The sequence below is a fragment of the Drosophila suzukii genome, chromosome 2R, assembly GCF_043229965.1.
Source record: "Drosophila suzukii chromosome 2R, CBGP_Dsuzu_IsoJpt1.0, whole genome shotgun sequence".
In the NCBI taxonomy this organism is placed as follows: domain Eukaryota; kingdom Metazoa; phylum Arthropoda; class Insecta; order Diptera; family Drosophilidae; genus Drosophila; species Drosophila suzukii.
In genome coordinates this window covers 8,945,857-8,965,232 of record NC_092081.1, presented here as the reverse complement: position 1 = coordinate 8,965,232, position 19,376 = coordinate 8,945,857, and the positions used below count along the sequence as shown (strand labels likewise).

Sequence of the window (19,376 nt, the reverse complement as noted above, 5' to 3'; positions counted from 1 at the left end):
TTCCCATTTTCTCTCGCCGTTTTCTCTGTTTCTCTTTGGCAAACTCTCTTTGTCTAAAAATAAAGTCCCAAAAAAGCTGTCTTTATACCACACGTTGTCGTCGAATTTTCCCGATATACCCATTCAGTTCATCTGCAGTTTTCTTGCCGAGAGTACAGAAAAATTGGAAAAACTATTTAAACTTGCATAATTTAGAGACGAAAAGTATAGATAAAATGAAAACTCCACTTAGCCAGAAGACGGGCTTCTTCGCCGAATACTATCTGAAACTCAAGGATCAGGCGGGCACCAATTGCGAGTCGGATATCGCCAAGTTATCATCGTGCAAGAGCGATGAGGAGCGCGTGGCCTATGTGGAAAAGTTGCCCTGGGTGCAGGCGGGGGATGCCAACCTGGTGGTGAACCAGGAGTTTGCCGGCAAGAATGCTTCTCTGGCGGCGGAGATCAAGGAGCGGGCCACCGCCGCTTTTAAGGCTAAGAAGTGGCTGGAGGCCATGATGCTCTACACCAGGAGCTATGTGGCTTTGCCCAGTGAAAATGGTGAGTGGTTATTACAATTATCATCTACGTTCTTATTAACGATTTTGAATTCTTCTTTAGTGGCCGAGCTACGCATTGTTTTGGCCAATCGCTCAGCCACTTTGTATCACATGCAGAAATACCAGTAAGTTTAAAACAAATAAATACCACTTTAAAGTTAATCCGCTTGATGCTTTCCAGAGAGTGCCTGATCGACATCAGAAGAGCCTTAGATCTGGAGTATCCCAAGGATTTGGTATATAAATTGTACGAAAGACAGGCACGTTGCTACATGGCCCTAAAGGACTATCCTCATACTATTGAATCATTCAAGTAAGACCCATCCTAAGACTACCAAAATGATCACCTAACCATGTCATTCGCCCCAAGAAAATGCATCACGACCATGGATGACTCCACCCTGACCTCTGACAAGCGGGCCAAGCTCAATCTGGATGCAATGACCATGATCAAGATGCTGCAACATGATCCACGTACGGCCAAGCAGGAGGCCAAGCAGCAGAAACAGAAGATAGCCCTGGATCAGGCGAAGCCAGTTAAGGCTGAGGATGAGTTCGTCAGTCCGCTGGTGAGGATCGATAGCAATCGACAGGAGGGTCGCTTCGCCAGAGCTTCAGCAGATGTGCGGGCAGGAGAGGAGCTATTGGTGGAGAGACCTTTTGTCGCTGTACTGCTGGAGAAGTATGCTAAGACCCACTGCGAGAACTGCTTTGTTAGGTAAAGTAATAGTAATTATAAAGATAGTGTTGTAAATAACACCATTTCACCTCAAGGACTGTGGTTCCTGTGGCCTGTCCTCGTTGCGCCGATGTTCTCTACTGCTCGGAGCAATGTCGTGAAGAGGCTTCTAAGAAGTATCACAAGTTCGAGTGTGGCATAGTGCCCATTATCTGGCGTTCGGGTGCCTCCATTAACAACCACATTGCTTTGAGGATCTTGGCCAGTAAGCCGTTGGATTACTTCCTGAACTTAAGGGGCACCATTGATGAGGTGCTCACACCGGAGCAGCTGGTCAGGTAGGTTTTCTTGTTACCTATCAAAACCATAGAGAGCTAAAACTAAATTTTACATATCAGCCTTCCCAAAGACGACTTCCGAAGAGTGGCCCAATTGGAGAGGCATCAGGGAGAACGACAGGCCTCTAACTTCTTTCAGCACGTCCTGATGGCCCGCTTTCTAACCCAGTGTCTTCGGGCAGGAGGTTACTTTGGATCGGAACCCAAGCCAGATCAGGTATCAGTCATTTGCTCCCTGGTGCTGCGCAGTCTGCAGTTCATCCAGTTCAATACCCACGAGGTGGCAGAGCTCCATAAGTTCAGCTCCTCCGGCCGGGAGAAGTCAATCTTCATTGGCGGTGCCATCTATCCCACCTTGGCCCTGTTTAATCACTCCTGTGATCCTAGCGTGGTGAGATATTTCCGCGGCACAACCATCCATATAAACAGTGTCAGACCGATTGAAGCTGGACTACCGATAAACGAGAACTATGGACCTATGTACACCCAGGATGAGCGATCGGATCGCCAGGCGCGCTTGAAGGAGCTCTACTGGTTTGAGTGCAACTGCGATGCCTGTATTGATAATTGGCCGCGGTTCGACGATCTTCCACGGGATGTGATACGTTTCCGTTGCGATGCCCCGAATAATTGTTCCGCGGTGATTGAAGTGCCACCCAGCTGCAATGACTTTATGGTCAAGTGTGTGACCTGTGGCGAGATAACCAACATCCTCAAAGGTTTAAAGGTCATGCAGGATACCGAGATGATGACACGCACAGCCAAGAGGCTGTACGAAACAGGGGAGTACTCAAAGGCCCTGTCAAAGTTCACTGATCTCATAAGGATCATGTATGAGGTGCTGGCTCCTCCTTTCCCCGATTTCTGCGAGACTCAGCAGCATCTCAAAGACTGCTTCCTCAACCTGGGCAATGTCTATACTTTGGATTAAAGTTAACGTAAAAAAAAACAAATGTTGAAAAAAATATTTTTCAGCTTTTTAACGTTTATTGAATGTACACTGTTGATATTACAAAAATTTAATTAAACCTTGCAAAACGTCGCCTTTAAGTTGGTCTTTTCTTAATAATTTAATGCACAGGTGCAAAATCACTCCAGGAACAACGTTCCTTGTGAAGCTTTTGGCATCTGCTAACACATTCGTTAACATTGTAGCAGCAGCGATAACAGTAAGTCGTCATTTTTAAGCCTTTTTCTGCAAATTAAAAGATAGGTTATTAAATAAATTTACGCTAGTCATTTTTTCTCATTAATATTGTCCATTTCCTAGCCAAACTTACCGCTGTTATCCTGATCGCTTTTCAGATAACACTTTTCTGCTAACTTATCTGGAGTTTTTGTAATTTTTTTGGGTGTAAGTATTGAAATGAGGTCAAATGTTTTCGTTGTTGTAGTAGTTTCTTCTGTAGTGGATCCTTCTGTTGTATAGGATTCTTCTGTTGTAGTAGTTTCTTCTGTTGTAGTGGATCCTTCTGTTGTAGTGGTTTCTTCTGGTGTACTGAATCTTTCTGTTGTATAAGATTCTTCTGTTGTAGTGGATCCTTCTTTTGTAGTGGTTTCTTTTCTTGTAGCGTATGCTTCTGTTGTAGTGAACTCTCCTGTTGTAGTAAACTTATTCTGTTTTTCTTCTGTAGTGGATCCCAAATAGTCCAAAATGGAATTTAAGTGTGTCACCGAGGTTGTTTTGGGGGCAAGTGTTATGTCAACAACAGCACCCACTTCTGAATCCACAGCCAAATTTCCAGGGACCAGCAAGCCCAATAAAAATGGTAAAAATTTAACTAAGTACTGCATTTTAAGCAAACTGTGATAGCTTCAGCCGAATGAATTAAGTACTGAAACGAAAATGATCGCCAGTTGGGTTTTAGGCTTTAGACTTAGAGCTTTATTCATATCACCATCACACCCTGCTCTCAAGTTTTCAGATTCTTTTCAAAGCTTAAACAAGAAGGAACAGTATACTACTCCACTAACAGATACCCGGTTCATGAAAGCATATTTATCTACTTACTGTGACGAGATTGTTCTAAAATATTGTTCCGCAACCGATGCCTTCTACCTACATACATATTCACAAGTACAGCATACCCTTTCACTCTTCGATTGAAGATATAGAGAGTTTCTCGAAACATTTCGGTGAAAAATAAAATATGAATAAAATATGAATATTATGCTTTATAAATCAAGATACAAAGAGTAGGAAAAGGTGCTCTAACTCCAAACCAAATACTAATTTCTTTAAAAATGAAAATTAAAAGCTTTTTACAATATTTAATAAAAAAAATTTGTGATAATAACTTGTTTACGGCTCTATATTATAGTTCACAGAAATTGATGACACAACAGAAAAGGCGACGTACGCTATCAGTTGGGAATGCCATTCGGGTTAGAAATATGTACTAAAATTCCCAGAGTCGGAAATATTCATCATATGAAATTCTAAGCTTTTATGAATATTTGGTCTAAATTCTAACAAAATAGACGTTTCGATTTAAAACCAACCAAATAGAAATATTTTATTAAATTGTTTCTAAAACCAAAGCAAATTTACTCCGAAACACATATAAATTCTGTGATACCGAAGGAATTTTTCCTTAATAATAAGTTATATTAAGCTCATGCTTGGGAATATTTATTATAAATACAGTTATAATTATAATTATTTATTTCAGGAAAATGTCGGTGTTATCCATTAAGCATAATCATGCCACGAACACCTCCCCTGGTGAAGCCTGCTGCATTCGGCGACTTCGGTGTAGTTATGGTAACAACAGCGATAACATATCATCGTCGGCCGCCAGCCTGTATATTAAAAATCGAATAGATTAGACATATGATTCGTGAATAATTCCCTGATTCTTTTTACGCTTACCATAGCAAATCTTTCTATACTCCAGTTGATCTCTTAGATAACATTTTAATATCGGTTTGCTCCTGGTCCGTGGGCTCGTTGTAATGATAGTATAAATGGGACGGCTTGAAGTCGTGAGTCCTACAAAAGGAGGTCTATAGGTCGGATATGTTGGTTCTCTTTTTGTGGTTGAAGATGTTGTGGGTTTCGTTGTTGAAGTCGTGCTAGGCTCTGTTGTTGAAGTTGTTGTTGTAGTTGTTGTAGTGGATCCTTCCGTTGTAGTGGTTTCTTCTGTTGTAGTGGTTTCTTCTGTTGTAGTGGATCCTTCTGTTGTAGTGGATTCTTCCGTTGTAGTGGTTTCTTCTGTTGTAGTGGATCTTTCTCTTGTAGTGGTTTCTTCTGTTGTAATGGATCCTTCTGATGTAGTAAACTCTTGTGTTGTAGTGAACTCTTCTTTTGTAGTGAATTCTTCTGTTGTAGTGGTTCCCAAGTAGTCCAAAATTTGATTTATGTTTGTCACCGGGGTTGTTTTTGGAGCAAGTGTTATGTCAACAACAGCCCCCACTTCTGAATCCACAGCCCAATTCCCAGGGACCAGCAAAGCCAATAAAAACGGTATAAATTTAACTAAGTACTGCATTTTTAGCAAACTGTGATAGCTTCAGCCGAAAATATTAAGTACTGAAACGAAAATGATCGCCAGTTGGGTTTATGCTTTAGCTTTAGAGCTTTATTCATATCACCCTCATACCCGGCTCTCAAGTTTTCAGAGCTTAAACAAGAAGGAACGCTATACCACTCGACTTTGAAGTTTTAGTGGACCTTGTGGTGGTGGATGTTGTGTTGGGTTCCGTTTTAGAAGTTGTGGTGAACTTTGTAGTTGAAATTGTTGGTTCCTCTGTTGTTGTTGCGGCGTATGATAACAAAATAGATAGAACTAAAGTCAACAGGATCTCTCGGATTAGTATGCTGCCGAAACTCGAGATGAATCTGCTATGATAGCTGTTTCGGGGGCAAGTGAATCCTGAGCCCAAATTACAGCCACCAAAGAACAGAACAAAATAAAGAAAATTTGGAGTACGGAGCCCATTTTTAGAAAACTGTGTTGACTTCAGCAGAATATATCGTGAACGGAAATTTTAACCATAACTATCATAGCGACCCTATTCAAGAGTCAAAACATTTGAGTCAGAAAAGAATTCATCTGCTTTAACTATAGGCAGCTTGCAACGATAACTTTCAAAACCGATCGAAAATTAATTAGATGGATAAAGAATTTACTTGCGTAAAATTATAATATTTTGTTTTTATGCTTTATAAATCCAGTCACGGATAATTAAATATGGACTTACTAATTCATATATTATTTAATATTTACAACATATACGTTACCAACAGCTATTGGCGAAGATAATTTTGGTGCCATCGGGTGTTAAAACTGGCCACCACTGTTAAATACTTGCAAGGTTGATGTCTTAGCTAACTGTTATAAATGTAAGAATTATTCTGGACCCAAACCACATTTTAACTTTACTCTAAAAAGAGCAACAAGTTTGAATTTTAGCTTTTGGTGAGTTTTTAAATTTGATTCGATATTACTGAAGTTAATTTTTATTTCAATTTTTCAATTAAAAGACATTTTTAATGTCCAGTGTAGATCCAGGAGTCCGAGACGCTCCCGCTTTAGCATGCCGCCATATCCGAGACAGAAAGCCCTCACGCTCAGGATTCTTTGGATCCTTGGATAATGATGATAATGCTCTGATTTTACTTAAATACCAGTTTAAGATACAAGGAAACTTCTGTAGCTCTGTGGCTTTAATTATATTATAAAGGCGTCATATACAGTCTGTATTGACCATCGATCATAATTGTACCACGAACACCGCCCCTTGTGAAGTTTACTGCATCCGGCGATTCCATTGTAATCATAATAGCAGCAGCGGTAACAAACAGTCGTCTGCTGCCAGCCCCATCCTGAAAAACGAAGAGTATAAATATGATTCGTTTTCTTGAAGTGACACATCTCAAAAAATAATAGTAAATAAGCGATAGGATAGGACTTATGGTAATTTTTACACTTACCATAACAAGTCCTGCTGTACTCCTGTTGTTCTCTTAGATAACAATTATCTGCCGGCTTGCTCCAGCTCCAAGGCCTCCTTGAAGTCGTGGGTCTCACATATGGAGGTCTGTAGGTCGGAACAATCGCATCTTTCTGTGTTGTTGAAGATGTTGTTGGTACCGTTGTAGAGGTTGTGATTGGCTCTGTTGTTGAAGATGTTGTTATTTCCGTTGTTGTAGTGGACTCTGTAGTGGAAATTGTGGTGGGTTCTGTTGTTGAAGTTGTCGTTACTTCCGTTGTTGTAGTGAAATCTGTTGTAAAAGTTGTAGTGGGGTTTGTTGTTGTAGTTGTAGTGGACTCTGTGGTGGATGTTGTAGTGGGTTCCGTTGTTGAAGTTGTGGTGGTCTCTGCCGTGGAAGTTGTGGTGGCTTCCGTTGTGGAAGTTGTGGGTTCTGTTGTATAAACTGTGGTGATTTCTATTTTTGTAGTTGGCTCTGTTGTTATAGTTGGGATGGATTCTGTTGTTGGAATTGTTGTTTCCTCTGTTTTGGTGGTGGTTGTAGTTCCTTCTGTTGTAGTTGTTGTAGTGGGCGGCGGAAAATCTATTGGAACTTCTGGTATTGTGTCTTGAGCCCACGTTCCAGTCACCAGAAAAACAAAACAAATAACAGCGTACTTCATTTTTAGCGAGCTGTGTTGACGTGAGCTGATTGCATCCAAAATGAAACTGATCGTCAGTCCAGAGTAGCTTGAGCTTGGGCTATAGCTGTAGAGCTACAGTCATTAACACAATTATACCAACCCACACGCAAAAGGTGAGGGCTGATAACAGAACACTAGCACGCAGAAAGAGCAAATGCTTAGTAATTAACCGTAAATAAGATGCCGGCACTTAAAAAATATTTGGTTGAGTAAATATCAGTATTTTAAACAGTGGGTTCGAAAAGTGTATATCGCAAAAATATAAGAAAAATGTTTACGATTATATGCATGTGCAGTCAACTTGGACAATCAGTTCCAAAACAGATAAAATAATTGTTCTCAAATAAGTTCTGGGAGCATACTTGTAGCATAATGTAGTAAACATTTTTTTCGCAGTCCAAAAACACCCTGTGGAAATTGGGATTTCAAGATTTTATGTACGTTTAAAAAAAAGTTGTATTATTTATTTTCTTTAAATATGGTTAATCGATTTTATTACACTTTTTTCCAATTCACGTGTACTTTTAATTTTTCGAAGTCATATTGCAAACAAGGCCCCTGGTGAAGCTTACTGCATTGGGTGAGATGGCAGTCGTAATAGTAGCAGCAGCGATAACAGCTGGTCGTCGAGGGGTATGGCCAGCCTGCAAATGGAAAAAGCAAGCAGATGAAATCTGTGTTGTTGAAGATGAAATGTGATTCACCCTGGGGTTCTTTCCCGCACTCATAATTCCCACTTCCCCATCTTACTTACGGGTATTGTACTCCAACTGGTTTCTTAAAAAACACCTCTCCAACGGTTGCATCAACCGAGAATTCTTTATAGCGGAAGTGGGTCGCACATGGGGAGGTTGGCCGGTCGTATATATTGGCTTTCTTTCGGTTGTTGTAGCTGTGGTAGGTTCTGTTGTGGTAGTTTTAGTGGATTCTGTTGTTGTAGGTGTAGTTGATTCTGTTATTGTAGTTGTGGATGCTTTTGTTGTGGATGTAGTAGGTTCAGTGGTTGAAGTTGTTAAAATTTCTGTTGTAGTCGTGCTCAACTCTATTGTTGAAGTTGTGGGGGCTTCGGTTGTACTTGTTGTTGGCCTAAAATCTTCTGGAAACTCTGGCCTTACATCTTGTGCGCCAGTTGTACTTATTAGGAAACACAACAAAATCAAGAAGACTTCAACAATGGACCTCATTTTTAGAAAGCTGTGCTAACGTGAACCGATTACGTCGAATACTAAAACTGATCAGAAGCCCCGCTCTCAAGCAGTCTGAGCTGAGGGCTGATAACAGCACACAATCAGGCAGAGTCCCAAAATACCCAAAGATGCTGGCCTGTAAAAATATTTGGTAGAGTAAGCCACTGTGAGCACAATTTTCAACAGTAGACTCCAAAATTGCTTATCAGCAATTAGGGCGAAAATGGATCGCTGAAATTACTTGCGGGTGGCTAAGCACGCATGCGCAGCTTACCTTGTAACACTTTGCTCGTTTTTATCATCACAATATGCTCTATACCGGCACAAAGTAAATGATGCGAGCGAGTGTAATTGAAAAGGCAATAAATGACTCAGAATTCTGGGTCGTTGATTACAAATCTGAAATGAGAGATGTCCAAAAGGGCAAGGGCAAGGTAATGGGGCGTATATATGTATATGTATATATTCTCTTATAATAAAAGCGATGTTACATTTTTATAATTTATTAACGCATTTCTACAGAGATCACATTTGCTTTTGGATTTGAAATGAATGCAATTATGAAACAAATATGAAATACATCTTGAAATACTGAAGTGCAGGGGTTGTTGATATGTAGTTTCTTCTTCATCCATTATGTGTGCTAGGAGTTCACATGTGCGAAATAAGTATGATTGATTGAGTTGAGTGATGCGCTATTACGTTGCGTGCGTGTGCTTGAGGTTGTGATTCCCTAATCCGCCAAACACTGTTTAAGATGTGTGCTTAAGCTACAAAGTGAAAGTTTTCAACATTGGACCAGGCCTGGTTCTGTCTTGAGTTGTAGTTTCGGTATTCTGATAAGTGTGGTACAAGAGACCTGTCCAATGGAAAATTTTCATCGAGGCGTTTCTTTGGTTCATATTTTTCCATTCGCCCATCCTGGTACGACATCGTGCATCGATTCGCCTGGAAAACTATGCCTGAACGCCGAAGCAGTTTTACGTTTCGTAAGGTATCGGTATCGTAAGCAGTTATTTTCTTCTTCTCCAACATTACTTTATAATCGTACGATCCGTTTTTAGAATATATTTGCATATGTTGCTCCAAAGTTTCGAGCTCTGGTCTCGTGTGTTAGCAGTGGGCGCAGCATTCTCCTGTGCTGCATATTGTGGGTTTTTAAACGTCTCGATAAACAATTCACTAGTTTTACAAATGGTCGATTAAAGCCAAGTCATCACACTATGTAACAACCACAATTCACGTTGCATTCACAGTCACGGTTCACTCACATTATCTATTCGCCATCGTGCTCGTGAATGTGATGTTGTGTGCACTGCAAATTTTGCATTCACTAGAATTTTGAGCTTGTTTCAAATCTGTGTTAGTTCTTCAAAAAGGAAAAGAGGTTCGCATATTTTATCTCTATCTCCCACGCTTATTTTGTCTTTTTGTGTGTTATGCTCATCCAGTTCTTTATCTACTGAAACGGAAAATTAAATTAGGATAATATTCCCGAAACATTCTATAACAGCGTACAAGCGTCGATTTGAAGATCCACAAATCATATTAGCAAAGCAAATATTATAGCTATAGTAGGTTTTCTGAAAAAGCATTTAAGCAACATCACTACCTTAAAATCGTTATCTGAAATTTTTAAATCGAATACCTTTACTTTTAAATTGTTTATCAAGCAACAAGTTTCGATTTTCCATTTCGATTTTATAAAAATTCAATAAAAATACAAGCAAGCGTAAGTAATCCATAAAATTAATCAACAATCTACTCGAGAGATGAACCCTCGTCAACTACTTGATCTATAAGGCAAAATAGCAGAGGTTTCTCAATGAGTTATTTACTTTACGGAGACACCGGAAGAGGTTTTTAGTTGGAGGCGGTGATGGCAACCGGGGATGGTGAGGGTGTGGCCACGACCGGGGCTACCACTATGGCCGGTGGAGCGGTATTGTTCAGCTCTGCTTTGTCGGAGGAAGAGGATGAATTGGACACCTTCAGTACATTGGGAGTTCCGGCCAAACTGTGACGAGAGTTCCGTTTGCGCTGCGGACGAGAGGGAGTCTTGTTGGGCGAAGGCGTCTTGGTGGTGGAGTCCGGTACAGAGGACACACTCTGGGACTTGTCGCCTCCAGCTCCAAATTCGGCACTGGCGGATCGGGAGCTGGCCGGTCCTCCACTCTTGGCCGACTGGCCACCGCTGCGGCGATTGCGGCGACGATTGTTGGTCGACTTGACCACCGGCTTGATTGTGGTCTTGTTGGGATCGAAGTAGCTGTCCAGGAGCTCCAGAAGCTCCGCCTTGTCCTCGCCCTTCATTGTTCCAATCGACTGGAGTGCCATGTCCAGGCCCTCGGTGCGCTTGTCCGCCCAGATGGCGCTCAGGGTGTTCAGATCGAAGCCATTCTCGGCCAGCACAATGCGGAATTTGACGGCACGCACTCGATGGTATAGGGTGGTCTTGAAATAGTTCAAGAACACCGGACGGAAGGAGTTCTGGCGCTCCAGATTCTCGTTTTGTGTGTCCAGTTCTTGGACATCAGATCCCACCAGCTTGGCAAACGGCTTGATGGCATTGAACATGTTCTCCAGCGCTTCCGAAGATTCCGGCTCCGGTTTGCGGTCCGAGTTGCTCAGCTGTAGGGCCACGTTGAAGGCCATTTTGGCTCGAACGCTAGCATTGCCATCGAACAGATCGCGTTCGACCTGGATGGAATTCTTGGATGATCGTTTTTCGTCTACGTTCTCAATATTATCGATCACGGTGCTGTCGCTGGGGGATGATGAGGCCGAGCTCGATGTGGATGCGGGCTCTGCGGCGTCGTCCTCCTTGGTCTTGGATAGGATCTTGGAGAGCTTGCGCAGACTGTAGTGCTTGACGTTGGTGTCGCCTATGGAGGCCTTGGCCAGGTTGAGGCTGTTGGCAAAGGACTTCACCGTCTTCGTGAAGCGATCCAGCAGGCCGTACTTCTTCAGCGACTCCAGGATCATGTACGGAATGAACTTGCGCTCCTCGTGATAGAGCAGCACTATTCCGTCCGAGTCGGAGCCAGCCTTGATCTTCAGTTGCTCAAGCCAGTTGAGGAAGTCCTTGAGGGCAGCGATCTCCGACTTGGATTTGATGATCTGGGGGAAATTGTTATTACACATCAATTATTATATGATGTAAAAATTGCAAACTTAAATTTAGGTGTAGCTACTGGATGAACATTTAAAGTAGCTCCTCGTTTAAATAAATTTTCTAAAAAGGGATTATGTTATGTGAAATGATGTTTTGGTCAAGCCTCTTCCTTAAAAAATGGTAAAATAATGAAAGTCATTGAAACTATATGTAATATAATTTAATGAACCAATTTGTTAATTAATACTTTATTTCGAAAAAATGTGAATTAAAATGCCATTATTCTAATATTAAAGCATATTCTAAAAATATTTGGGATCAGGACATACGAGTATATCATAAATATCAAGTAGTAGTAGTAATAGTAATGTATTTAAATATTTGAAAAATTGTAAATAGGTCTAAAATGAATAATAATTGTATTTTCTAGGGAGTACAAGTTATTGGTATAGTAGGCTTTGATAAACAATTAATAAAAATTTAGACAGTAATGGGTAAACAGTTGAGGTATAGTAGGCTTTGGAAAAACAAAATTTTTAGAAACATTTTGACAGTTAAGATATAAGTATTGTAAACTTTAAAAAAGAAACTTTTTTTTATAAAAAATGATTAAAATTGTGTGGGGTTCCTGGGATTTTGAAGCAATACTTAATACACTCACCTTGTAGGTCTGCATCGACTTCAGCATACGATAAAAGCCAATCGAAATAACACGAACTTGATGGCGCTGGCGCGCAGCTGGATTCAGATTCATATAGGGCATGATGTACTGCTCAAAGTGGTCGGTGGGTGTGTACGCGGCCAGCTGGACAATCTGAGGGTGTAGCAGAAGTGGGGTTAGGTCCGAATGGAAATTCCTAAGGGGTAGGGGGGTACCCACCTCATCGATTAGACGACGTCCAGTGGTGTCTATGTCCACGCCCACCAGCACATAGTTACCGGCCGGAAGTTCATCCTTGACGCCCACAGGCGACGAGGATGTATCGGCAGCGGCAATGGCCACTTCAGCATCGATATTATCGGCAACCATTTTTAAATATGATCTGGGGGAAGCAATCTAGAAAGATCGAAAAAAAAAAATAGAAAACGAACTCACTTAAATTTGTATTTTTTGTAAAGGAAATTGTTCCTTTTTGAAACGCGAACCGCTTGTAAAAGATGTTGTCTACGAAGTGAAGGGTACCGAATTTTCTAGGGTCTATTCAACCGAGAATGCAGAAAAGGAACGGTTTCCTTCCAGAAGCGCCATTTTCTTTGGATCCCAATTTACACCACACGCGCGTTTTCACCACATTCACTTTTTTAGCACTTTTCTTTTGCACTCACCTTTATTGAACTCCGTTTCGTGTTGATTTCGATGGGCTCTTTCGCTTTTTACGAACTTTTTCCTTTATTTTTCAAAAGGGTAAAGCGAAATTTGCTTCCGTTCGACGAGCTTTCACAAATAAGAAACAAATCGTACGACTAACTAAAACGTAATGAAATATTTGTTGATGCACTGGACTAGCTCGAAAATTTGACAAATTTTTACAAATTCACAGCCTGCTAGATGGGTTCTTTGACTTAAGTACGATGGGTTAAGTAGTTGCAATATGTGGCATATTGCAATTATGCCCACTGTGCGGCACTAAAAAAATTTATATTTATATTCTTGACTTTTCTTCTATGAAAAATTGCTATTTTAGCGTATTTATATTAGCTTTGTTTAATTAACCGGCGAAACTCTTTGGCAACAACAAAAATTAAGCCAAAAGCGCAGAGAGGAATTGATAAGAATTTTTTTAGAGTTGACACAGTTTCAAATGTTAGCGCTCTAAGCTATCGATATATATCGATTGTGACATCGATGGTTTGACAGCTGTTGTTGCAGCCCTGGTCTTCACACAAACAAAAAACAGCTGCTGCATTTGCTTATTTCTAACAAATTAAACAAAAAAAAGCAGGAAAAACTAAGAAATACAAGTGTTGGAAGAATCAGCGTTGCTGTACTGATAGCTCACACACAAGCACACACAAAGGTAAAGATAAAACGAGGCGAGATAAGAGCAAACCAAGGGGTGCCAAACATGCTGTCCTACATAAAACGCAAGCTCTCCGAATCCGACAGCGGCGTCAATTCTGTCGCAACCGTGACGTCGTCGTGCGGCGGGAATAGTGGGAGTGGAAGCGGTACGGGTGGGAGTGGAAGCGGTACGGCTGGGAGCAGCAGCAACAGCAGCAGCGGCGGCGGTAGTATCAGCGGACGCAGCCACAACGCCGACGAGTTAGTACGCAAAACGAGCCAGATGTCGATGGATGATGAGGCCATTGCCTTCGGGGAGGACGCACTGCTCCAGGAACTGGGCTACAGGAATGCCACGGATCTGCAGGAGACCATCTACGGTTTGATAATAACACACTCATCTACTCTATATCCCGTGCTTATGTAACTATTGCTTTTCCGCAGATCTATTGCGCGGCATTCGGGATCCCGAAAAACCGTGCACTTTGGAGGACCTGAACGTGATCTACGAGGATGGGATCTTTGTGTTGCCACCCACACGCTCAAATGTCTCAGTCGTACGTTATCCAATACTCTATAAAAGTCACTAAAGTAGAAAGAAATACTTTGTACATCTCTTAGTTAATTTCATAATTTATTTTATTGATTTAGTAACGCTGATTAGGGATGTTATAATAGGTCAACCTACTATAGAAGCTGAAACGTATTCAAAGTATTGATTCATTGTTAGCTGTAAACTGTATTTTCTTGTTTTATGATTTTAGAGCTCTTTGGTGATAAAATTCCAAAATATTTTACATTTTTGAAGCCATTATATTATCATTTGTTATACTTATATAAACATTTTTTAAGTTAATAATGTTTGGAAAGTATTGCATAGTTATTCACAGATAACTACAAATTAAAGGCACCCCTTATAAGTTTTTTTTTTAAGTAAATGTTCGTTTGAATGAGAAATAGCATATTCAAAATCATTTGCTACATTCCGCAGAGAACTAACACAGAAACCAGTTCCTTTTTATGTAAACAAGAAGCTTTAATTTATTCTTTTGTAATTATTTCAGGTTCGTATCGAGTTCAATCCCACAGTGCCACATTGCTCGCTGGCCACGCTTATCGGACTCTGTATACGCGTGAAAGTGGAACGTGGATTGCCGCACAACATAAAACTTGACATATTCATCAAAAAAGGAGCCCATCAAACGGAGGAAGAAAGTGAGTTTGACTTGCAAGACACCAGAAATGTATACGAACTTAACAAAATATATTTGTTTCCATAGTCAACAAGCAAATCAATGACAAGGAGCGCATCGCAGCGGCCATGGAAAATCCCAACCTCCGGAACCTGGTCGAGAACTGCATCAAGGATGAGGAGTAGCTCTCTTTGCCCTGGCTTTGTGTATATAGGGGAACTTGTGAAGAATGTCTAGGGTTAAGGATACCATTAAGTTGCGTCGTGGAATGTGTGCTTAGCATTAAAGCCCTTTATATCTGTTAATCGCTGGGTTTTGGGCGGCGTGATTCCACCTGAATATCGATTGCTTAACGCCCTATCTATTTTCCCCCGTTTGTTTACTGATAAGGTCCGGGCTCAACAACGCTCATTGTTTACATTCTACCGGAACGATATCGCCGCTGGACAATCGGCCAAAGAAAACCGTGTGCACAGTGCTGTCATGGCGGATGAACGAATCGAAATCGAAGCGGATTGGAGGGCCGGCCATGTTGGTCATAGGCATGACGTGTACGACGGCCTTATCAGCTCCAGAAGAATCCAACATGTTTGGGGCGGATCTCAGGGCACTCACCTGTCGTTGCCGCTGTTAAGTTGAGTGCATGACACACATTCAACTCGGCTAATTTCTATGCAACTCTCCAGTTTCAGTGAGCACTTTGTTGCCACAACTACCGCTGTTTCTGCTCCAATTTGCATTTCCGGGGTTTTCATTTGTTTAATTGCACTGCAATTTCCACTCACCCTCCAACAGTCAGCCATAAATATTAAGCAATATCAATTAGTTGCTTGCCTTCGCGTTCAAATGCTTTAAACTAATTTTCAAAGACTTGGACAAAAAACATCCCGAGGAGCAATTAAAACCATCTGGTGCTGGAAACTTTTTGCCATGACACTGCCGGCCAATATTCATGGAATGGAAACTGGGCAATCCCCCTCGTATCCCTTAGGCGTGCTGCTGTCTCAAAGAGCGAAGGAAAAATAATAAAAATGAATACGCAGACAAAAGCATATTGCGAATATTACGCTAATTGGTGACTGCAATCAAAGCGGACCTCGGCTTGAACACGTCGGTCGGAGGAATAGGCGAGGCACAGTGCCCGGGAAATGAGACTTTGAGCCTGCCAGCAGCCGTGACTCCGGCCTGACCATGACCAAGCCATCAGAGAGTCCTCTTCCCCCTGGTCAGTGGCGGCAATATCAGGTGAGCAGTAATTGGAAGCAGACGGGGGTATATTTTATACACAAGGGTAAACGAATTGAAGTGTTTTAAATTCTAAGCTTTTTAGGTAAACTTTTCAGTAACACCATAAGTCATTTTATTTGGAATATTTAAACAGTGCGTGTTCGACACCCATTGCTTTTTTCTTTAACAACACAAAATCATAAAAAAATATTTCAAAAAATGCAACGAATATTTAACATTGTTCAATTAATTTTAAAACATAAAATAAAATATCGTGAACTATTTAAAACAAAAGGGGTTATTTTCGAAAACATTTTATTCATTAACAAATTCTAAATTAATAATTTTAAGGTAGCAAGCTAGAAATGAATTTACCCAGAATTGTCTTGATTATATTCCGTGGTCCTCAAAAAATAGAACCCCTGCCAACACGTCTGGTGGGTTATTAGAATTCTGTAGGCCACCATCTCAAATCTTCGCAGGACGTCACTGGTTGCAGCTTGCCGGGGTGACACTTTAATAACTGCGTGGTAGATGAATATGGGGAGAAACCTATGCAATCTTGGGACTGTGTCATGATGACTCAGAGGACTCTACGGCAATGTACCAGAAAAGACTCAGGGGAAAGGCGACTGCGACAGAATTTTATGTGCGAAAAATGCATAATTTATTCTGTTAATGCATATGCATTTAAGCCGGGCCAACAACTGCAGCAATTCCCCAGGATTTGCTGACCGGCAATTGTCATTTGTGCAGCGGTCAAAGTGACCCATTTAACCGGTCTGCAGTGCAGTGCCGTCGCCACGCCCCTCCACCGCCCACCGGGCTGAGTACATAAGTAGGCAAATGCAATGAGTCGACCAAGTCCAAGTCACAGCCGCCCGAAGACGAGAGGCACAGATTGCGGCCACCGAGATTTCCTTCCGATATGCAGTGCTGTTAAATTGTGTGCCATTATTATGATTGCCATCGTGACGGCGGGGATCCGGACGGAGTGCACAGGATGCCGGAGCCACGACCGGCTGTGGAGTGGAGTTGCATTCACACATTGTTCGCCAGATCCGGGTCTCCGCATATGCCATGTATTTCATTATGGGTCCCGCATACCCATGCCCCCTGGCTTCTTGGGTTGCAGCAGGGCGAATGCGAGGGTATGCTCTGGTACTGATTATTACTCCAAAGGTAGTTTCGAAATCTCTATAAATACTTACAGATTTTTTAAGGTAATACACAAAAAGGAATTATAGTTTGTTAAGTCTTAAAAAAAGAACATTCCTTAAAACATCGCCTAAAATCGTATAGAAAATTCTAGAATATAAAACAAAATCGTATAAATCCAATCAAACATATACCTATAATTTTAAAATCTTATAAATCAGAGGAATTACAATATGTTTAAAATTAAAATAATTATGCAAATATACCCCGAACGTAATCTAGTTATAAGTAATAAATGTAAAATCAATTTATAAATAAAACCGACTTCCAGAGACCTTTAAACCAATATCAAATATTGTTTATACAATAATATTTAACTTAAGCATTTAGGCATCAAATAATTAATCAGTTAAGAACGATTGTTTTTACAAATAACGCGACGTCTAGAAAGAAGTTATTTAAAATTAAAATTTTGTTAATACACCTTAAGTCCTTGTAATCCAGTAAGTGATACATGGTCTTTTCGTGAGTGCGCCGTAATCCCAGCTTATATTTTTTTCAGATTTCTGGCTGTTCACGTTGTAACAACCAATTGTTGTAATTGCTCTAGCCACAGCACTTGGGGAGCAGCTTCTTAACACCGGAAGTAACACTCAATGGCGTAAAACCGCCTACGGGCTTACGGGGCGTATGCACATTATACAAAGTCCTGGTCAGTGGTAAAAGCCACGCCAGACCCAGATTCAGATTCAGATTCAGAGGAGTACGGATGAAGGAGGCAATGGGGCTGGGGATGGGGATCAGGGTGACCGACAAGCGGACTTGGCCATTCAGCAACTGACAACTTACGCATCAGCAGAGACAGCGATGAGGAAACGGGGGTTCTCCGGGTTCCGGGAATCCGGGGATCCGGCTACGGGTACGAGTACGGGTCCGGGTCCAAAGTGCAGCGGACTGAGCTCTGTCTCGACCGGAGAAAGAGGCGGAGAAAGGGCTTTTGTTGTTTGCACTGCCATTAATTTCTGCTGCACTCGGCTCGCCATTTATTTTGCACGTAAAATGTGCCAGCCTTATGAGTTGCCGGGAAACCCATTCTGTCTCTTTGCTGCCTCTTGGATGGGGATTATTTAACCCTTTGGTATAGAAAAAAGAAAGAAAGAAATATTCTGACAAACATCTCTCACCTTTTTTTTTAACGTATTAATAATATTACTAATAATATTATAGATTTAATATATGAGGATATATTCTTGTTTTCGTAGACTTTTAGAACTACCAAAATAAAAGAGGTAGATATCATTTTTGTATATACCAAAAAATGGATGAAAAAGTACCTAGAATCTCCTTTTTTCCTTTGAATCCAAAATACGAATTAAAATATACGTGCTAGCCTAAAAAATATTACCTTCAATGTGGATATCTAAAAGTTATTTAAGCATTTTTTTTAAGAATTGCAGGCCTTGTATAAATTGCGGGGTCCATTTAGCAATGTTTGGACCTCAGAGGGTTAAGGGGCGAGGGCCGGAAGGGCCACCGAGGATGAAGCGCCTGCCAAGCGGAAGTGGTCGCGTGCGTTGCATCCTGTCGGCAATTATGCCGCAGCAGCAACAACAATTACAGTTACAGCTGTTACCGCTCTTTGATTCCCGCCCCCCTCCCTCAAGTGTCGCCTCCCATTCACGATTTAACCCCCCTTGTTCGCCCGGTTGTAAGCCATTTTAATTGCTTGTCTCTTTTTAATTTTCAGCTCTTTTGTTATACTTCACCCTTTGCCCGCACATCCCACCTGGCCACCCCAATCCTTACTATATGTATGTAGAAGGGCCTTTGTCTGTGCCCTTTCTTCGCCTCAAGTTGACATTTTTGCTGGCCGTGCTGACTTCTGGCCAAGAGGTCGCCGCTCCTTGGACCCGAGGGCTTTTTGCTGTTGACCATTTGCCGGAGCTAACGAACTAATGTTGAATGCACAGCAAGTGCCATTTGAGCTTCCGCCAGCTCATTGGCCAGAGGACGCCTGCAACTGCAATTAACAAAGGTGCAGGACCTCCTCCCTTGGAGCGGACAATTGTCCTGGATCCGGATTCGGAACGGTGTCCGATGGCAGCTAAAACGTGTGTAATCAGAGCATAATTGTCTGAAATAGCTCGGCACTTGCCGGACTGCTATGAAATGGGAGCGTTTGTTTTCCTGCTCAAACACATCGAAAATCGATTACGTTCTTAAGCGAAATTAAGCTCGAATTGACGATTTGTATATTAAAGAGTTCCAATTGACTATTTAGACAAATTACCATGTAATTAAGAACAATATCTCTTAAAAC

General features: G+C 41.4%; 4 protein-coding genes and 1 long non-coding RNA gene across 8 annotated transcripts; 2 read left to right on the top strand and 3 right to left on the bottom strand.

Annotated features, from left to right (window-relative positions):
• Positions 1-120: 120 nt before the first annotated feature.
• On the top strand, positions 121-2,606 carry Smyd4-3 (SET and MYND domain containing, class 4, member 3). The gene is made up of 6 exons (XM_017074426.4): positions 121-540; positions 601-664; positions 721-852; positions 910-1,257; positions 1,314-1,556; positions 1,617-2,606. The coding sequence occupies exons 1-6, from the start codon at positions 216-218 to the stop codon at positions 2,485-2,487; spliced, it is 1,983 nt and encodes a 660-aa protein (XP_016929915.2). The 5' UTR covers positions 121-215; the 3' UTR covers positions 2,488-2,606.
• Positions 2,519-3,496, bottom strand: LOC108009787 (uncharacterized). Its single transcript, XR_010653537.2, has 2 exons — positions 2,837-3,496; positions 2,519-2,751 (listed from the first exon to the last, which is right to left on the bottom strand). It is a non-coding gene; the product is annotated as an uncharacterized lncRNA (long non-coding RNA).
• A 2,656-nt stretch (positions 3,497-6,152) lies between these two features.
• Positions 6,153-7,210, bottom strand: LOC108008181 (salivary glue protein Sgs-3). The gene is made up of 2 exons (XM_065863311.2): positions 6,493-7,210; positions 6,153-6,384 (listed from the first exon to the last, which is right to left on the bottom strand). Exons 1-2 carry the CDS (start codon positions 7,151-7,153, stop codon positions 6,230-6,232), a joined length of 816 nt encoding a protein of 271 aa, XP_065719383.2. The 5' UTR covers positions 7,154-7,210; the 3' UTR covers positions 6,153-6,229.
• Positions 7,211-8,848: 1,638 nt separating this feature from the next.
• On the bottom strand, positions 8,849-13,044 carry exu (maternal protein exuperantia). Of its 4 annotated transcripts, none has more exons than XM_017074551.4 (5): positions 12,573-12,715; positions 12,357-12,519; positions 12,138-12,290; positions 10,200-11,481; positions 8,849-9,823 (listed from the first exon to the last, which is right to left on the bottom strand). In XM_017074551.4, the coding sequence occupies exons 2-4, from the start codon at positions 12,504-12,506 to the stop codon at positions 10,225-10,227; spliced, it is 1,560 nt and encodes a 519-aa protein (XP_016930040.3). In that variant the 5' UTR covers positions 12,507-12,519; positions 12,573-12,715; the 3' UTR covers positions 8,849-9,823; positions 10,200-10,224. The 4 variants fall into 4 exon arrangements, with proteins under 4 accessions (XP_016930040.3, XP_036669040.3, XP_016930038.3 ...); XM_036813145.3 differs by having other exon boundaries at positions 8,849-9,820; XM_017074549.4 differs by lacking the exons at positions 8,849-9,823; positions 12,573-12,715 and adding an exon at positions 12,803-13,044 and having other exon boundaries at positions 10,042-11,481; positions 12,357-12,533.
• A 309-nt stretch (positions 13,045-13,353) lies between these two features.
• On the top strand, positions 13,354-14,976 carry galla-1 (cytosolic iron-sulfur assembly component galla-1). Its single transcript, XM_017074552.4, has 4 exons — positions 13,354-13,858; positions 13,923-14,035; positions 14,543-14,693; positions 14,759-14,976. Exons 1-4 carry the CDS (start codon positions 13,543-13,545, stop codon positions 14,854-14,856), a joined length of 678 nt encoding a protein of 225 aa, XP_016930041.2. The 5' UTR covers positions 13,354-13,542; the 3' UTR covers positions 14,857-14,976.
• The last annotated feature ends 4,400 nt before the right edge of the window (positions 14,977-19,376 follow it).